At 42.7% G+C, this 19,713-nt stretch overlaps 1 protein-coding gene across 1 annotated transcript in view; it reads right to left on the bottom strand.

Moving 5' to 3' along the window:
• The window catches only part of LOC311140182 (myoD family inhibitor domain-containing protein-like), a 29,041-nt gene extending 24,983 nt beyond the window's left edge, over window positions 1-4,058 (bottom strand). Inside the window, exons 1-3 of the mRNA XM_084175128.1 lie at window positions 3,803-4,058; window positions 3,357-3,519; window positions 1,306-1,434 (exon numbers count right to left, since the gene is read on the bottom strand). Coding sequence (XP_084031254.1) covers window positions 1,306-1,434; window positions 3,357-3,450 — 223 coding nt within the window. The 5' untranslated portion in view covers window positions 3,451-3,519; window positions 3,803-4,058. The remainder of the gene's footprint in view (window positions 1-1,305; window positions 1,435-3,356; window positions 3,520-3,802) is intronic.
• Window positions 4,059-19,713: the final 15,655 nt, after the last annotated feature.

Raw genomic sequence — 19,713 nt, 5'->3', positions numbered from 1 at the left:
TTTTTCTCAAAAAGTTGCCCAATTAGCAGGAGGGATGGGGGCAACTTCTTGTTGCGTGCGGTGCTCAAGTTCAGAACGGCTGTCAGTCAAAACCCATACAGAGCTGTGAAGCGTATAGCATGTTACTGTACAGCCACTACGTTCCAATTAAGACACTTATTAGTGCCCAAATGTTCAACCCGTATACTGGTATGAGTGTAAAGGGTTAAGAAACAACCACAGATTGCTAACCACAGATTGCTTTGCTGTTGCTATGGTCCCTGCTCTCTTTTCATTAGTAACTGAATATTTCAGCCGGGTAGCATATTTACATTTTAGTCACTTAACACAAGGTTTCCCAAACTTGGTCCTGCGCCCCCCCGTTTTGGTTTTCCCCTAGCACTACACAGCTGATTCAAATAACCAACTAATCATCAAGCTTGGATTATTTGAATTAGATGTGTAGTGCTACGGCAAAACCCAAAAAGTGCACCTAGGGGGCCCCACGACAGAGTTTGGGAAACCCTGATTTAGCAGACGCTCTTATCCAGAGCGACTTACAGTTAGTGCATTAATCATAAGATAGCTAGGTGGGACAACCACATATCACAGTCATAGTACATTTTCCCTCAATAAAGTAGCTATCAGCAAAATCAGCGCTAGTAAGGGAGATTTTTTTTCTCACAAATAAGGACAACTAAGCATGTTATCTGCTTCACTCTAAACATGGCTACAGTGCAGACACACTAAAACACTATACATGCCTTCTAAAAAGATTAAAGTGCACTGAAAGCTGAAACAAGTGGGCCTAGACAATCAAGGCCAAACCACAACAGGATTTCCTCACTCACACTACAGAAAGCTGAAGGGTTGGAAGAGCAACCAGAAGGAAACATGCCAACTATTGGTCATAATAGCAGAATGAGAGAACACGCATGTTACTTCATCCCATGTTATTGTTATTTAATCCCACAAGATCATTGTATTAAACTTCAATACCATCTTGCCATTTCTCTCTGAAACTGGGAGGGTAAGTTTTCAGAGGGACCATCTGTCAATGGGCATACATCACTCTGCCACAGGGCCTAACAGCTTATGACAAGTCATGACAAAAACATTACTCAGGTAAGATAGGTGGGCTTGGCTACTGCACAAGGCTATACATGTTTAGAGTGTTTCTGTCACTATGTCATTGTTTCTGTCAATGTGTACAGTACAATTGTTAGGTATTGTTTTTTGTGTGGATCCCAGTAAAGTAACAGATGGGAATCTGGGCAAACACGTAATAACAGGATTTCCTGAGGTGCCCCTCATTGTAACACTTACTTCGAACAGGGTCACAATAGGTAGGGTTTTCCCCCATCACGTGACTTTGTCCTTCAGCGGACGTGCCTCTGGGACACGATGTTCTGGATGGGTTTGTAGTTTCAGATGATTTGTTACTGTCACAAGCATCTAGGATCAAAGCACACAACATAAGAAAATGAACAACTGTTTAGCTTAAAAAGAAGGGGTGAGAGAGAGACTGACAGAGAGAGATTGTTTGCATGTCCTCCCATTAAACAGCTCAACAGGTCAAAATAAAGGTGCATTATGTACTTCTACTCAGAAAAATATGTAAAACAGTGATAAGGTCAACTTCGGTGGACGTAATACTAATATCAGGGACAAAAGAACAAGCCAAGCCAGGGCTGCCTTATTTTTGCCAGGAGAAAACATTGTCCTTTGGCGAAAGGTTACACAACAGAGTCGGGAGCAGGGCGGTTCAAGTAAAACTCAATGCCAGATTTCTGGATCTCATTTTCTCTACTCTGCTCCCGGGTGTGCACTACCTGCCAAGGTTTTTACAACCATAAAGACGGGCGGCAGGTAGCTTAGTGGGTAAGAGCAGGTAGCAGGTAGCTTAGTGGGTAAGAGCGTTGTGCCAGTAACCGAAAGGTCGCTGGTTCTAATCCCTGAGCCGACTAGGTGAAAAATCTGTCGATGTGCCCTTAAGCAAGGCACTTAACCCTAATTGCTCATGTAAGTCGCTCTGGATAAGAGCGTCTGCTAAATGACTAAAATGTAAATGTATTAATCTACATTGAAAAACATATGTAGGCAAAAACCTGCTCCGATAACTATGAAAAAGGACAGCCCATCTCTCTGAGTGACTATTAGTACTATGTGATTCCCCCGTCAAATACCATACATTACAAGGATCCTTGCAAAAATGCCATCTCCATTCCTGCTATGTTTAGCCAATCATCAAAAACATCTACAATGTCTTTATGACATAGTTGAAAAAATGACTTCCCGTTTGCTTCAGACAGTTCCTGTTTTGGGTTGTTTTGTTTTGTGATATTGGTTGTAACCATAGCCCTTTTCATGTTGTTTGGTTCTGGAAAAGAAGGTGACGAATGGCTCAGCACAACATGGCAAATGTTATTTTCCTTAGCCGGATTATGCATTTGTTGCAGACCTGTAATGCTGCCGCTCTGTTTAGTAAGCAATGGCAGATAGATGAAGGAGAGGGATGAATGAGCCACAGTGGCTCTAGATAGATATGGCCCAATCTTAGCCAGAGGCATGGGCTGATAGATGGCAAGTCTTTAGTCTTGGTGTGACTCCCTCCCTCTCAGATCGATGCACACTTACAGTAGCAGTGTGATTCATCGCTGTATTTAGTGATTACAGTTAGAAATAAATTAGCCTATTCTCAGAACATCTACAGCCTCCTGAGAGAGGGGAAATCCAGTCTTAACTGAGAAAGGCTTTGAAGGTCCAGCGAAAATCCATTTGCCACCCGTCCCTGTGATTGCTTACTCTGTCCTACTTTGCTATTTTTGACAGTGCTGTAATGATGCTTGGTATAAATACGATGGGTAACGGTTCAGTGGCTGTTTGAAAGAAGAAGAAAAAAAAATGGGGCCAAGCTTATTTTACATGTGATAATCTTACGGGCAAGTACAAAGTTAATTAAAAACTATAATTGGCTGTGGTTCCTGCTAATAGTCACCAAGGCGTTCCTTCAATCTTTATTGGGAAATAATGAAAACATTATCATGCCTAATGCTGGTGTATAGATACTGATGTCTGGCAAAATGACAGGAATATAATTTGAGGGAATGGGTGCATGTTGGTTGTTATTATTGTTCTGAGTGTACTGATGGATTTTGACATGCAAGAAAAACAAGATCATGATTTCAATTATGACTAATTTTTAATCTTGACCAAGTTATTATTGATAGAATATTCCTTCAAATGGTAAATTGACACCAGTGTTCATTGAAAGTGGAAGAGACATAGAGCACAAGTACAACACCTTCACCAAACAAATAAACAACAATTGCATAACAGTCATGTTGTCAGCCCTTATAAGCAGTAGATTGTCATACCATGAGAGTTTGGGAGAAGAGGACTTGTCTCCTGTTGAAGGTTCTTCCCTGGCCCAGCAGGCCCTTCCGGAGGTAAGACTGTCTTCGTGGACATGAGACAGTCCTCTTGAATAGATACACGACAGATAAAGAAGACCCTCCTTTTCCTCCTTAGCCCTCAACCCTGGGAAATTGAATGTAGACTTGAGTAACACACTACCACTCAAATTAACGACAATGAGCAAGTTGCTGGTTCTCGCTCATCATAGAGAGGAGAGTATGAGTGACGTCAACCCACAATATGTCGTTAAAAGTTAGTGGAATTTTCCGCCTTTACAGTAACTATAGAAACTGCAATGATACCTGCAACTAAGTCGTTTACATTTATACATATGGCTATTTATTATCGAATAAATCACATAGGCCTACACTATGTGAACATGCATAATAAGTTTGTTGATAAGTACCTTACAAACATGACAACTCCCTCCCTCAAGTTTGACTTATTTTCATCCCTCCTCCATAATGAAACGCCTTCTCGTTGGAAAATTCCGCGCTAGTTGTAAAATACAATTTATCCAAAGTTATCAATACGTTTACAATGATTCGCTTTATTCCGTTTATCACGCTATTCGTGCGGGAAAGGTTGTAATATTACTCCTAATGTCCTCGACGTTCTGCTGGTTCGCTTGAAGAAAGTTTGATCTAAAACATTTTCATCATATCCGGATTCCGAAAGCCACTCGCGCACGCTCCGCCAGCTCCAGAAATTAGAACGCTCGTGTGCAGTGTGTCTAGAGGACCATGGGAAAATCTTGGAGAAGTAAACTTTGAAGTGTAAACTATTGCCACTTGACTGTATCCTAAACAAAGTGTCCTCAAAGTATAGCTGCTGCTTATTTGCTCTGAAGATTATTATCTGCTTGTCACCTATCATTATCTTGATATGCATCGATGCACCTTGTCCAATATTGTAGCAGATCATCCTCCCAAGTCATGACATGACTCAAATTGTTTTTTATCTAACTATTAGGCTTATCACTACTGAGTACTAAAGTACTTTTAAAACTTGCATAATACAATTTAGTAATGCATCTTATTAAAGGGGTAGTGCAGACAAAAACGTCATTTTCCTGTGTTTTGTATATACTGGACAAAAATATAAATGCAACATGCAACAATTTCAAAGATGTTACTGAGTTACAGTTCATTAGAAGGAAATCAGTCAATTGAAATACATTTATTAAGACCTAATCTATGGATTTCAAATGACTGGGCAAGGGCCTGGGAGGGCATAGGCCCACCCACTGGGGAGGTTTTCCCCACAAAAGGGCTTTATTACAGACATAAATACTTCTCAGTAGCACCCCTTCTCCTCAGAAGATCCCACAAGTGAAGAAGCCGGATGTGGAGGTCCTGGGCTGGCGTGGTTACACGTGGTCTGCGGTTTTGAGGCTGGTTGGACGTACTGCCAAATTCTCTAAAGCCTCGGCTTATGGTAGAGACATTTAAATTAATTTCTCTGGCAACAGCTCTGGTGGACATTCCTGCAGTCAGCATACCAATTGAACGCTCTCCCACAAATTTTGAGAAATCTGTGGCATTGTGTTGTGTGACAAAACTGTACATTTTAGAGTAGCCTTTTATTGTCCCCAGCACAAGGTGCACCTGTGTAATGATCATGCTGTTTAATCAGCTTCTTGATATGCCACACCTGTCAGGTAGATGGATTATCTTGGCAAAGGATAAACACTCACTAACAGGGATGTAATCAAATTTGTGCACACAATTTGAGAGAAATAAGCTTTTTGTGCGTATGGAAAATGTCTGGGATCTTTTATTTCAGCTCATGAAACATGGGACCAACACTTTACATGTTATGTTTATATTTTTGTTCAGTATATATTTCCACACTATGAGGTTGGGATAATACTGTGAAATTGTGAAATTTGTGATTTGTGCTGTTTGAAAATGCCACCTGAAATTTCAGTGGGTTTTTTGGACCATATAAGTTCATAGACCAATAACAAAGAGAATTTGCCCTCAGCTAATTTTCAGTTTACACATCCCTACCATTAGGCTCCTCCCATTAGGCTCATCCTCTCTCAGACCACTCCCATCCATTTCATATAGGAAAGAGAAGCCAACTGAAGATCACAACATATAATATTTATCCTTGCTCCCATCTGTCACATGCACTTATGTTAGCTTTTTCAAAAGCGTTAAAGGGGCAGTGCAGTCAAAAATATGATTTCCCAATTTATTTATGATATTTCCACACTGAGGTCGAAATAACACTCTGATATTGTGAAAATTATAATGCCCTTTTAGTGTTTAAAAAATAAATGGCTGGAATTTCAGCCTGTTCAAGCGGGTTGGAGATTTTGTCCCACAGCATGACATCACAATCTGATCTGGTTATTCTGACCAATGACCAGTTATCTTTTATTTGCCTTCAGAAAGTATTCACACATTTTGTTGTGTTACAGCCTGCATTTTAAATGGATTAAATTGAGATTGTGTGTCACTGGCCTACACACAATACCCCATAATGTCAAAGTGGAATTATGTTTTTAGTTATTAAAAATGAAACGCTGAAATGTCTTGAGTCAAAAAGTATTCAACCCCTTTGTTATGGCAAGCCTAAATAAGTTCAGGAGTAAAAACTTGCTCAACAAGTCACAAAATAAGTTGCATTATTGCACTGTGTGCAATAATAGTGTTTAAGATGATTTTTGAATTACTACCTCATCTCTGTAACCCACACATACAATTATATGTAAGGTCCCTCAGTCAAGCAGTGAATTTCCAATGCAGATTCAACCAGAAAGACCAGGGAGGTTTTCCAGTGCCTCGTAAAGAAGGGCACCTATTGGTAGATGGGTAAAAAAAAGCAGACATTGAATAACCCTTTGAGCATGATGAAGTTATTAATTACACTTAGGATGGTGTATCAATACACCCAGTCACTACTATGGAAAAGGCGTCCTTCCTAACTCAGTTGCCGGAGAGGAAGGAAACCGTCTTTCGGATGGGACGTTAAACGAGTGTCCTGACTCTCTGTGGTCACTAAAGATCCCATGGCACTTATCGTAAGAGTAGGACATAGTAGGGCATAGGAGGCTGCTGAGGGGATAATAATGACCGGAACTGAGAAAATGGAATTGCATCAAAGTCATTACCACAAGCCCGTTCTCCTCAATTAAGGTGCCACCAACCTCCTGTGGAGCCTGATACAGCGCCGGAAGAAGATGGCTGCCGTTTTACAGCCCTCTTACCAATTGTACTATTATGTGTGTTTTTCCGCGTTATTTGTAATTTATTTTGTACATAATGTTTCTGCCATCGTCTCTTATAACCAAAGAGAGCTTCTGGATATCAGGACAGCGATTACTCACCTCGCATTGGACGAATACTTTTTCTTCAACGAGGCGTTCGCGAAGGATATTCTACAGACACCCAACAAGGCCCAGATCCCCGTCATTCGCGTGAGGAAGAGACGGAGATATCGTGGACGCAGATCCGGGTGCCTTGTAAGGATCCGACGGCGTGCGAGTAAACTGCCTCCCCCATCAATCCTATTAGCCAACGTTCAATCTTTTGAGAATAAAATTGACGATTTAAGATTACGGTTATCCTACCAACGGGACATTAAAAACTGTAATATCTTATGTTTCACGGAGTCGTGGCTGAACGACAACAATGACAACATTCAGCTAGCAGGCTATACGCTACATCGGCAGGACAGAACGTCTGACTCTGGTAAGACAAGGGGCGGCGGTCTGTGTATATTTGTAAACAACAGCTGGTGCACAAAATCAAATACTAAGGAAGTCTCGAGGTTTTGCTCGCCTGAGGTAGAGTATCTTATGATAAGCTGTAGACCACACTATTTACCAAGAGAGTTTTCATCTATATTTTTCATAGCTGTCTATTTACCACCACAAACCAATGCTGGCATTAAGATTGCACTGAATGAGTTGTACAAGGCCATTAATCAACAGGAAAACGCTCATCCAGATGCAGCGCTCCTAGTAGCCGGGGACTTTAATGCAGGGAAACTTAAATCCGTTCTACCTAATTTCTACCAGCATGTTAAATGTGCAACCAGAGGGGAAAAAACTCTAGACCACCTTTACTCCACACACAGAGACGCATACAAAGCTCTCCCTCGCCCTCCATTTGGCAAATCTGACCATAACTCTATCCTCCTGATTCCTGCTTATAAGCAAAAACTGAAGCAGGAAGCACCAGTGATTCGGTTAATAAAAAAGTGGTCAGATGACGCAGATGCTAAGCTACAGGACTGTTTTGCTAGCACAGACTGGAACATGTTCCGGGATTCTTCAGACAGCATTGAGGAGTACACCACATCAGTCACTGGCTTCATCAATAAGTGCATCGATGATGTCGTCCCCACAGTGACCGTACGTACATACCCCAACCAGAAGCCATGGATTACAGGAAACATCCGCACTGAGCTAAAGGGTAGAGCTGCCGCTTTCAAGGAACGGGACTCTAACCCGGACGCTTATAAGAAATCCCGCTATGACCTCCGACGAACCATCAAACAGGCAAAGAGTCAATACAGGTCTAAGATTGAATCATACTACACTGGCTCTGACGCTCGGCGGATGTGGCAGGGCTTGAAAACTATTACAGACTACAAAGGGAAGCACAGCCGCGAGCTGCCCAGTGACACAAGCCTACCAGACGAGCTAAACCACTTCTATGCTCGCTTCGAGGCAAGCAACACTGAAGCATGCATGAGAGCACCAGCTGCTCCGGACGACTATGTGATCACGCTCTCCGTAGCCGATGTGAGTAAGACTTTTAAGCAGGTCAACATTCACAAGGCCGCAGGGCCAGACGGATTACCAGGACGTGTACTCCGAGCATGTGCTGACCAACTGGCAAGTGTCTTCACTGACATTTTCAACATGTCCCTGACTGAGTCTGTAATACCAACATGTTTCAAGCAGACCACCATAGTCCCCGTGCCCAAGAACTCTAAGATAACCTGCCTAAATGACTACCGACCCGTAGCACTGACGTCTGTAGCCATGAAGTGCTTTGAAAGACTGGTCATGGCTCACATCAACAGCATAATCCCAGAAACCCTAGACCCACTCCAATTTGCATACCGCCCCAACAGATCCACAGATGATGCAATCTCTATCGCACTCCACACTGCCCTTTCCCACCTGGACAAGAGGAACACCTACGTGAGAATGCTATTCATTGACTACAGCTCAGCATTCAACACCATAGTGCCCTCTAAGCTCATCACTAAGCTAAGGATCCTGGGACTAAACACCTCCCTCTGCAACTGGATCCTGGACTTCCTGACGGGCCGCCCCCAGGTGGTAAGGGTAGGTAACAACACATCTGCCACACTGATCCTCAACACGGGGGCCCCTCAGGGGTGCGTGCTCAGTCCCCTCCTGTACTCTCTGTTCACCCATGACTGCATGGCCAGGCACGACTCCAACACCATCATTAAGTTTGCCGACGACACAACAGTGGTAGGCCTGATCACCGACAACGATGAGACAGCCTATAGGGAGGAGGTCAGAGATCTGGCCGTGTGGTGCCAGGACAACAACCTCTCCCTCAACGTGACCAAGACAAAGGAGATGATTGTGGACTACAGGAAAAAAAAGAGGACTGAGCACGCCCCCATTCTCATCGACGGGGCTGTAGTGGAACAGGTTGAGAGCTTCAAGTTCCTTGGTGTCCACATCACCAACGAACTATCATGGTCCAAACACACCAAGACAGTCGTGAAGAGGGCACGACAAAGCCTATTCCCCCTCAGGAGACTAAAAAGATTTGGCATGGGTCCTCAGATCCTCAAAAAATTCTACAGCTGCACCATCGAGAGCATCCTGACTGGTTGCATCACCGCCTGGTATGGCAACTGCTTGGCCTCTGACCGCAAGGCACTACAGAGGGTAGTGCGTACGGCCCAGTACATCACTGGGGCAAAGCTCCCTGCCATCCAGGACCTCTATACCAGGCGGTGTCAGAGGAAGGCCCTCAAAATTGTCAAAGACTCCAGCCACCCTAGTCATAGACTGTTCTCTCTGCTACCGCACGGCAAGCGGTACCGGAGTGCCAAGTCTAGGTCCAAAAGACTTCTCAACAGCTTCTACCCCCAAGCCATAAGACTCCTGAACAGCTAATCATGGCTACCCGGAATATTTGCACTGCCCCCCCACCCCATCCTTTTTACGCTGCTGCTACTCTGTTAAGTATTTATGCATAGTCACTTTAACTCTACCCACATGTACATATTACCTCAACTACCTCAACTAGCCGGTGCCCCCGCACATTGACTATGCAACGGTACCCCCCTGTATATATAGCCTCCCTACTGTCACTTTATTTTACTGTATATATAGCCTCCCTACTGTCACTTTATTTTACTTCTGCTCTTTTTTTCTCAACACTTTTTTGTTGTTGTTTTATTCTTACTTTTTTTGTTTAAAATAAATGCACTGTTGGTTAAGGGCTGTAAGTAAGCATTTCACTGTAATGTCTGCACCTGTTGTATTCGGCGCATGTGACCAATAAAATTTGATTTGATTTGATTTGAGTAAGGATGTTAATCCCGGTGCCCTGGCTAAATTCCCAATCTGGCCCTCATACCATCATGGCCACCTAATCATCCCCAGCTTCAATTTGCTCATTCATCCCCCCTCCCCTTCCCTGAAACTATTCCCTTGGTCGTTCCTGTAAATGAGAATGTGTTCTCAGTCAACTTACCTGCTAAAATAAGGGTAAAATAAAAAAAATAAAAAAAATAAAACGCTCAGGGATTTCACCATGAGGCCAATGGTGACGTTAAAACAGTTACTGAGTTTCATGGCTGTGATAGGAGAAAACTGAGGATGTATCAACAGCATTGTACTTAATTCACAATACTAACCTAAATGACTGAGTGAAAAAAAGGAAGCTTGTACAGAATAAAAAAGAATCAAAAACATGCTCCTGTTTGCAACAAGGCACTGCAAAAAATTTGGCAAATAGATTAACTTTTTGTCCTGAATACAAAGCGTTATGTTTGGGCCAAATCCAACACAACACATCACTGAGTAAACTATTGATATTTTCAAGCGTGGTGGTAGCTGCATCATGTTATGGGTATGCTTGTCGTCGGCAAGGACTAGGGAGTTGTATAGGATAAAAATAAATGGAATAGAGCTAAGCACAGGCAAAATCCTAGAGGAAAGCCTGGTACAGTACAGACTAGTTTAATTCAGTAGAGTAGATTACAGTACAGTTTAGTAATATACTGTACTGTATTGTACTGTACTGTACTGTACTATACTCTACTTTTCGTAACTGTACTGTACTATAGTGTACTGTAATGAACTGTACTCTGCTGTGCTCTACTGTACTGTACTGTGCTGTCCAAACTTGTGAAGCATAGATGTCTAAATCTAAATCAATTATAGACGTCTATGTTTGGGCCAAATGTAGGCTGGTCCGGTCTATGTATGTTGAAATCAAGGCCCGTCCGGACCACATCTGAACCAAACATAGACGTCTAAGATTGGTTAGGATTTGGTCCGGACCAGACCAAAAAGTAACGTCCGTGGACATTGAAATCAAGGACTGTCCGGACCGCACCAAAAAAAGACCCCCCAAAAAAGACGTCCAAAAGACGCTGGCCTCGGTCCGTGCTTAGTGGGAACTGTCCTCACAGCTCTGTGCCAAATGCAAAAATGCTATTTTCTAAACCATCTATTAAAGATTTTACATTAGACATGCATTTATTTAGTTAAACATTAGTTTTGAACTTTGTCTTTGCTTTAAAAGAAAGATCGCACCCCATGCAGTGGCCCCTGTGCAGGATCCGTATAGGGCCTATTGTTAGTGCAGTATCTTGCTGATTGCTATTATATACCATGAACCCTTTTGGTAACAGAAGTGAAAAATAACATGAGAGTGGGGTGACATGAGAGTGGGGTGAAATATGCCCTCCTCATTGACTGGGTGAACTCCATTTTCTGCTCCTAATGCAGAAATCACTCCGGGTCTCTGGCATAATGATTTACGATGAAACTGTGTCAATGTTGAACTCACAAACCCCACATAATCCATCTTGCAGATACCTACACACCTTGCAGTCGGACTGGAGGAATGCAGTATTCCCCGTTTCTAAGTGTTGAATCTATTACTGGGCTCATCTGTAATCACAGTGGGCCTCTGTGCCCCACAGATGGTAATTACCTGGATACAGATACTCCCTGACTCCCTGCTAAAGGTAAAATCTTGGCAAACCACAGTTGCTGTGCTTCCAAGCTATTGCCTGTGTCTGTTTGGGGTGTTTCAATGGATGGTAACTGGGAACGGATATGGCTAAAATTGCATTAAAGTAATAGGCCCCTGACCTTGATGGAATTTATATTGTACAAGTCAAAGATTGAATGCTGTGCACCGCAAATAACTCAAATACTGTATCTCAGATGTATATCTTCTTGCGCAAGTCAAGCTTCCTCTTTGAAACAGTGATTTTTCATGCATTCAGACTACATTGCGAAATCTATTACTTTTTTATATAGCGACACACACTGACAAACACTATCTTGTGTGTGATCATGTGCAGTATCTGCGCCTAAATAAGGCGAGGTGGAATCCTCTGTGTACACACTACATCACAGCAGGTTGTCACATTGTGTCAGTGTCGTGTCAGCACCGTGTCAGCATTGTGCATCTGTTGCAGTCACATCTCTGAAGACACAGGAAATGTCTCTATTGACTTCATCTGTTTGTTTGGCAGCCTGCCTGATTGCTGGAGTAGAAAGGAGCCAGACAAAAGCCAGTCAGTAATCTGAGTCCACTGTCCAAAACGCATTACTTCACAGTGCAAAAAATGCAGCAAAACTATCTGTCACCACCACCACTACTCTAGTGATAAAAGGCCATTCGCTGTTGTAAACATCGCAACATACAAACTGTGCAGCCCAGGCCCACTGTTTAGAGAAAGTTATAGAGTCCTGATATAGAACGATATATACATTGTATTTGCCACAGAAATTGGAGGCCCACTCTCTCCCAGAGTCAAGGCACGTGCTTTGCAGCGTGTTCCTAACTGATAATCAATGACTATGCAAGCCAAATGAGAAAAGTGTCACTTAATTACAGTAGGCTATGTGGGTGCTCCTAGGTAAGAACAAACTGTTCAACGCTAGGGGATGGAAATAGGTCAGTGGTATTCAGATCTGGGCCTCATGCTGTTTTTTTCTTCTCTTCCTGGTAGTTCATGATTGGTTGATTAATGGATTAATGTCATTGATTGGCGAGAAAGTCCACTCATTCCCAGCTATGAATCAGTCCCTGATTAGAGGGAAAGAAAGGAAACCCTGCAGTGCTGTGGAGAACTTCAAGGCCCAGAATTGAATAGCCCTAAACTAGGACCTGCAGATGTACTTATAGTTAAATAAGAGGTACACCATGGTCCTTATGCATCGCTCTCACCAGCGGCCTGTGGTGGACGCATTTGGTTTTTGTTATGGAATTAAAGTTTCACCCCAAACGGCGTAAAAGAAAAGCAGTGGAACTGGAAACCTGTAATTATGCCTAATGAGCTTATTCTTCTGCGCTGTGGTTAGAATAGAAATGTGAAACTTACCGACGGAGCCGGGTCCTCGTCTTGACTTTAATGGCCGAGTGAAATGAGAAGGTGTCACTTTGAACCACAACACCACGGCACAGCCACAATGCACACCCGTAACTGATCAAACCTTCAAAGAAACTCACAAGGAAGTCGATGGCTAGAATGAGAGGAACTTAATAAGTCGAGCTTTGAAGCTAACAGAGGAAAAAACGCCAGCCGTCCACAGACCAAGCTAACCGTGGCATTGGGTGACCCTTGACGCCCTGCGTGATTAACAGCATTATGGTCATTTCTGACGCCGTTTGAAATACTCTCTGATCAACACTGCACACTTTTATTGGTCTCACTGTCAGATACTGAGACAGACTTGGTTTTCACAGAGCAAGCCTAGTCTGGAGCTGTCTGCTTGAAACTAATATGACATGAATAGATATGTGACTCATTAAAAAACACGTTTCCTGGCGATCAGCACTGTTGGGTAATTACTATAACTGATTGGTGATTCAAATGCAAACAAACACCAGCTCCCTCAAGGGAAGGAAGAGAAGAAGAAGAAGAAGAAGAAGAAGAAGAAGAAGAAGAAGAAGAAGAAGAAGAAGAAGAAGAAGAAGAAGAAGAAGAAGAAGAAGAAGAAGAAGAAGAAGAAGAAGAAGAAGAAGAAGTGAGCAGCTGAGTAATATTCCTCCTCCGCTTGCCTTGTACACATCTGGACTCAAACTTTGGAATGAGTGAAGAATGCACGTAATCAGTAGCAAATGTTCACACTGGGGCAGACTAGTCATGAGTTCATGAATATGTATCCCTCTCTCCATTAAAAAACGAAAGAATGTCCCTTGGTCTGAGTAAAAGAGAAGTTGATGGAAAACTAAACCCGCTCGGCAGGTTTTCATGATGATAACTAAGGCCAGACGACTCATAGCAGGACAACGTGACAGTTAGGCTATAACAATATGGCTGACAGCTCCTGATGATGGGATCCAAAGATCAAAGTTGAGGTCAATGTGCTGCTAATTTAACCTTGTTGACATTCTACCCCAAGCCACAGATACATGTGTCAAATCATCCAATCCATCGCAGTCCTGCACTAATTTTCTGCTGTTGATACTAATGAGCAGAGCGTATGAGTGAAAAAGGAGTTAATCTGAGTCAGTATTAGTTAGTTCCAAATGTGGAACTGGACCCCCTGGCCCTGACTTGAGGAGGGGATCATTGCAACACTCATCAGCACCCCCAAACGCACGTACGCACACACACACACACATACGCACGCACATGTACATTCACACACACTAACAAGCACACACATGCACACACACACACAGACACTCAACCAACCCCCCTAACCCCTACCACCACCAGCCTGTAGCTCTAATGTCAGTTTCTCCACTTTCACAGCTGCAGCAGAGTTATAGTACGTGAGACCAACAACATGTCAAATGACACCCCAGTAAGAGCAGAATGTGTGACTACATGCTAAATACATGTCATTCTAGGTTACAGAAAGTTTGACATGTGAGTGGTTGTGTTGTGGGCATCAACACATAGCGGTGTAACATGATAGTCGACCCCTTTGTATGAAGCTAATTTCCTTAGTGTTAACATTCTTTGATAAGCTACAGATTGCATGTTGATGTGGACAATGTGTCACAGCTGGTGTGGTACATGATGAAGGTACATGTAGTCTATGTTCAGTATGACTGTGTTACGATGCAAACCAAAGATATGTAAAACTCTTCTCTGCTTTAATAATATAAAATATACGATTTGTTAACTTAAAGGGGCAATCTGCAGTTCAAACAATAACAAAGCGAACACCTCACCACTGTTTTGGTAAAGGGATGAGGGATGGGGCTGCGGTGATGTAACCACTTTCAAATTAATTTGACAGAGCTATGGATGCAAGGATTGACCATCCATGATATCATAATTATGGTTTTAACCATGTTTTGAGGCTATACGTTTACAATTATATTATTTACAAACAATGGAGTAAAACAAGAATCAATGGGTTTATATAAAAAAGTCAAAAAATTAATCACAGATTGCCCCTTTAAAGTTTTGAGCATTTTTTTTGAGCATTTCTTGTTCTTGGCTGGATCTGATTCTTTGTTTTCAAAGCTGAACACCACCACACTTTTTGGGTCTTTCTGATTCATCAGAGACGTATCATTAGCATAAACCTAAGCCAAAGATATACAGTGGAGACACTGGCTAAAAAATCACAGTAGGTTACTTATTTGTGAAGGCGTGACGCCACATAGCCTGTGTGTCCAGCTTTGAGCCGTCTCACACGGTGCCAAACACATACCCCAGAGTCCTGTTAGTGTACCCCCCTGGGTGCAGCAGGGCAAGACTAGAGGCATATCATCACACACACACACACACATGCGTGCACGCACACACACACATACACAATGCTGTGAAGCCACCATAATATTCCACAAAACTATTTTTGATTAATTGAATGGCCCTGCCTAAACCTCAGATTAGACTTTGACATATATTATAATTAAGTAAGGCAAATCTGGAAGTGAAGGAATATCACATTTTTTACAAATGTGGGTTTTAATTTACCTCATGTGGAGATGGAATGTGGTCACCTGCAAAGAAGCCAATCCACAGTGTCTAGGTTTGGCTGGATGTGCATATATAAAATAAACCCAACGCAATTTGTATGGAACAGCAGTCAAATATTTATCCAGTTGATGAGGTCTGGCTCTCTGTGCTGCTCTGACAATAATTAAAGACAAACCAAGCTAAAGGTGAGACGCAATGACATCAATGTTGAAATGATATAACATCCAGATGGCTTGGTACGAATAGCTGGCACAATAGTGGACAGTGCAACAGTATTAGCTAGTTGATACTGTGGGAGCATTGAGGTTGAATTTTAGTTAGCTATTTCCTGTTTAGAATGTTTGATGTGTTCTGACGAGACATTCTAAGTGTCCGGATAGCTGTTCACCTTGTTTGTAGAATCAGATCAAGCAATTCCACAGGCCAAGTGAGATGTAAAATCCCAAATAAACCTTTAAGCACCTAGGTTCATCCAAATTCCCCAACCATGTCTTCCTTCTCAACTCATTATCTGCAATTACTATGCATGCCAATAAATTACACCTTGCTGTAGTGTATCAATGAAAAATATCCATTGACTTTGATGTGGTCCTCTGTAGGTCAATTGGTAGAGCATGGCGCTTGTAACGCCAGGGTAGTGGGTTCAATCCCCGGGACCACCCATATGTAAAAATGTATGCACACATGACTGTAAGTCGCTTTGGATAAAAGCGTCTGCTAAATGGCATATTATATTATTATATTATTATGCACGGTGCTGTATGTTATTGACAAACAGGTAGAATGGGTGTTGTTAGTATAGTAAGGAGTGGCCTGTTGAGAACATTTTACATTTACATTTTAGTCATTTAGCAGACGCTCTTATCCAGAGCGACTTACAGTTAGTGAATACATTTATTTTTTATTTTTATACTGGCCCCCCATGGGAAACGAACCCACAACCCTGGCGTTGCAAACGCCATGCTCTATCAACTGAGCTACATCCCTGCCGGCCATTCCCTCCCCTACCCTGGACGACGCTGGGCCAATTGTGCGCCGCCCATGAGTCTCCCGGTCGCGGCCGGCTGCGACAGAGCCTGGATACGAACCAGGATCTCTAGTAGCACAGTTAGCACTGCGATGCAGTGCCTTAGACCACTGCGCCACTCAGGAGCTTGGAGAAGGCATTGGTCTCACTGAGACCAATGTCGCCACTGAGTCGCCACTGAGAAGGCATTGGTCTCACTGACATGGGATCACAGTCCAAGGTATGTGTCCGATGAGCACCACTCAGCACCCTCTGGGAAGAATAAGAGGAGTGCAGCTAAAAATCAATAAAGCACTGGAGCTCTCTGTGGGTCTCCTTCATAGAGGCCCCTGCTCCCAACACAGACTGATAACTCAGTTAGAGCGGAAATAAGTCCACTGGCATCTTTATACTATTCAAAGCAGTCAGGCCCAATATTGTGATTATACGTGTATTTGTGAGTGTCTAGTTTATGTGTGCTTGTGTGTAGGTGTGTTTGTTTCATGTGTGTGTGTGTGTGTGTGTGTGTGTGTGTGTGTGTGTGTGTGTGTGTGTGTGCTTGAGTGTGTGCCTGTGCCACCTCACGTAAATACAAGCCTGAGTTGGCCTGTATCCATTCAGAATGTGATGATACTATTTTCTCTTTTCATACAGTCAAACATGCCTTTTCAAATGTCAAATCTAAGCCAAGGACTCACAGTATTAATGTGAAGGTGGTGAAACGGGAGAAAGAGGGGATTTCACAAATCTCAGATCAAAGATGTCTAATTATGTAAATCAAGAATTCTCCAAATGTCAGCATTACTAAAGAGGATTAGGATTTGAGAAGGTAAACGATAAATCACCAATCAGCTTGCCAAATCAATACATATGATATTAACCATCATTTAAAAATCTACTTAATCATACATACATATTGACCGCAAACTGAAAAATGAATTAATATTAAAGGAACAACTCAATAAAATAAATATTATCCTCGGCTGATTCAGCAAAAATATGGTCTTTGTTGGTTATAGTATCTTTGTTCATGTGTTCCTAGAAATGGAAGGACGTTAAACAGAACAGGACTGAAAAACGCTTTGGAAAAATCTTATCAGACGTCAGAAGGCAGAGGGGGTTCTTTGGAAAACATCCTCAATGACCACATTGACATTACAAATGACAACCCTGCTGCTGGCTGATGCTATCTGCAGGGCTGCAGCCATTCACACAGATCAGAGAGCAGAGTCTGTTCTAGGTTGTGTCTGAAATGGCATCCAGGGATGGGCAACTCCAGTCCTCGGGGGCCAGAGTGGTGTCACACTTTTTCCCCATCCATAGCAAACACAGCTCATTAAACTAATTGCCTTCTAAACTGAATATCACGATTAGTTGATTATTGGAGTCAGGTGTATTAGCTGGGGCTGGAGAAAAAGGGACACCAATTAGGCCCCCGAAGACTGGAGTTGCCCATCCCTGCCCTATATAGTGCACTACTTTTCAAAAGTAGTGCACTATGTAGGGAATAGGGTGCCATTCTGGACATAGCCACAGAGAACAGAGTCTGTTCCAGCTCTGTTTCTGTTTGGGGTTTATCTCCTGCCAGCGTCATGGCTACAGAGGAATGTAGATGTGGCTAACCTGTGCTCCAGTAATATAATCTGGTTCCAGATCTGTTTGTGCTGTCTTGCCAACTCTTATGGCCATTTGTTGGTAAGACAGCACAAACAGATCTAGGACCAGGCTGGGGAGCCAACATGGTGACCTGTTCTCACCTTGTCACATAGCTAATGTACTGTACACTAACACTACAACAGCTCAGCCTCAACACACAGAATAGACAGGTAGACTCACCAAGAGAACATTCATCAACGTCAGCAGATTGATCACATTTTAAAACAGAACAGAGGAAATTTGTGTCCCACAAACTAATACCTATTAAATGTTTACAGTTTATAACCCCTTATGAAATTTGGATTTGAGAACCTTACATCTTAAAACAACAACTTAATTCACCAGGCGATGAATGCAGCATTACCTGTCTGAGACCCCCTGTGGTTTCCAGTTAAATGAAGATTAGATCCGATTAATTATATCTCCCTATGTGGCTAACCTGGAAGGGTTCAGTTCAGCATCCTGATGAGGCTGTGTGTGTGTGTGTGTGTGTGCGTGATTATGTGTGTGTGATTGTGTGTGTATGTGTGTGTGTGTTATGACGCTGTAATATATTAGAGGAGGAGATAAGACCACCTATCGATAAGAGATCTAATTACAGTCAACATGAAAACACATTTAACTCACTAATTATAATTCAATATCTTCCTTACTATGGCTTTGCATTAGAAATGGTTGTTTTGCTATTAGCTTTGGTGAAGCTCCTTTGCGATTCCTAACTGCCCATTTTATCAAGTGTTCGAGGCATTATTGGATAGACCAGTCATCTAGTCATCTTCTGTCTGCTGTCTACTGTGTCACTCACAACCCCATTGAACACACTGGGATGAGCTTGAGACAGAACAAAACATTAAGTATTACACTACATTTGCATATCATTAGGAAGATGGGAGGCCACCACCCCCTATGGGTTACTCCCTTATAAATATATTTAAATATATAAATATCATGAATACATTACTTGATATTGCCCTCACATCATCTCTAAAAGCAAGCAGGCTTCTCGTCTATGGTGCAACGCCACCTTGGTTCTCTGGGGAGAGGACTCACATGACACATAGAGACAGACGCACACAAATAACAGACACAGAATCACACAGATGCAGACACACACACACACATGCACACTTCTGTGCCTATCTGACTTTAAGCATTTTCTCCCTTTTCATTTTTCACAGTTCAATGAAAAGAGCAATTACATCAGCGTCTGCAAGCCTGAAGACGTGAGCATCGCTGTGGGCAAACACCTGGCCGCATTTAGTGGAGCAGGAGCTGCGCTGCAGCCAGATGTGAGCTGCAGGTCTGGGGCACACGGAGGGAGGCACATGGAGCCTGTGATCCAGCCCCAACAATGACCCCTGGGTCCGGGCGGCGAGAGGAACCAGTGAAACCCTAAAAACACTTCCATCACAACCAGTTAATATTACTATCCTTCACGAACGTGGAGTCCAACCATCAATGTTTAAGACTTCAACCATCCATCAGGTATCCATTTAGCATGTGTCCGTATTTTC

Source organism: Coregonus lavaretus (assembly GCF_964263955.1).
Source record: "Coregonus lavaretus genome assembly, chromosome: 13".
NCBI lineage: Eukaryota > Metazoa > Chordata > Actinopteri > Salmoniformes > Salmonidae > Coregonus > Coregonus lavaretus.
The sequence above is the reverse complement of the archived record's forward strand: the minus strand, read 5'-3'. Positions and strand labels throughout refer to the sequence as shown.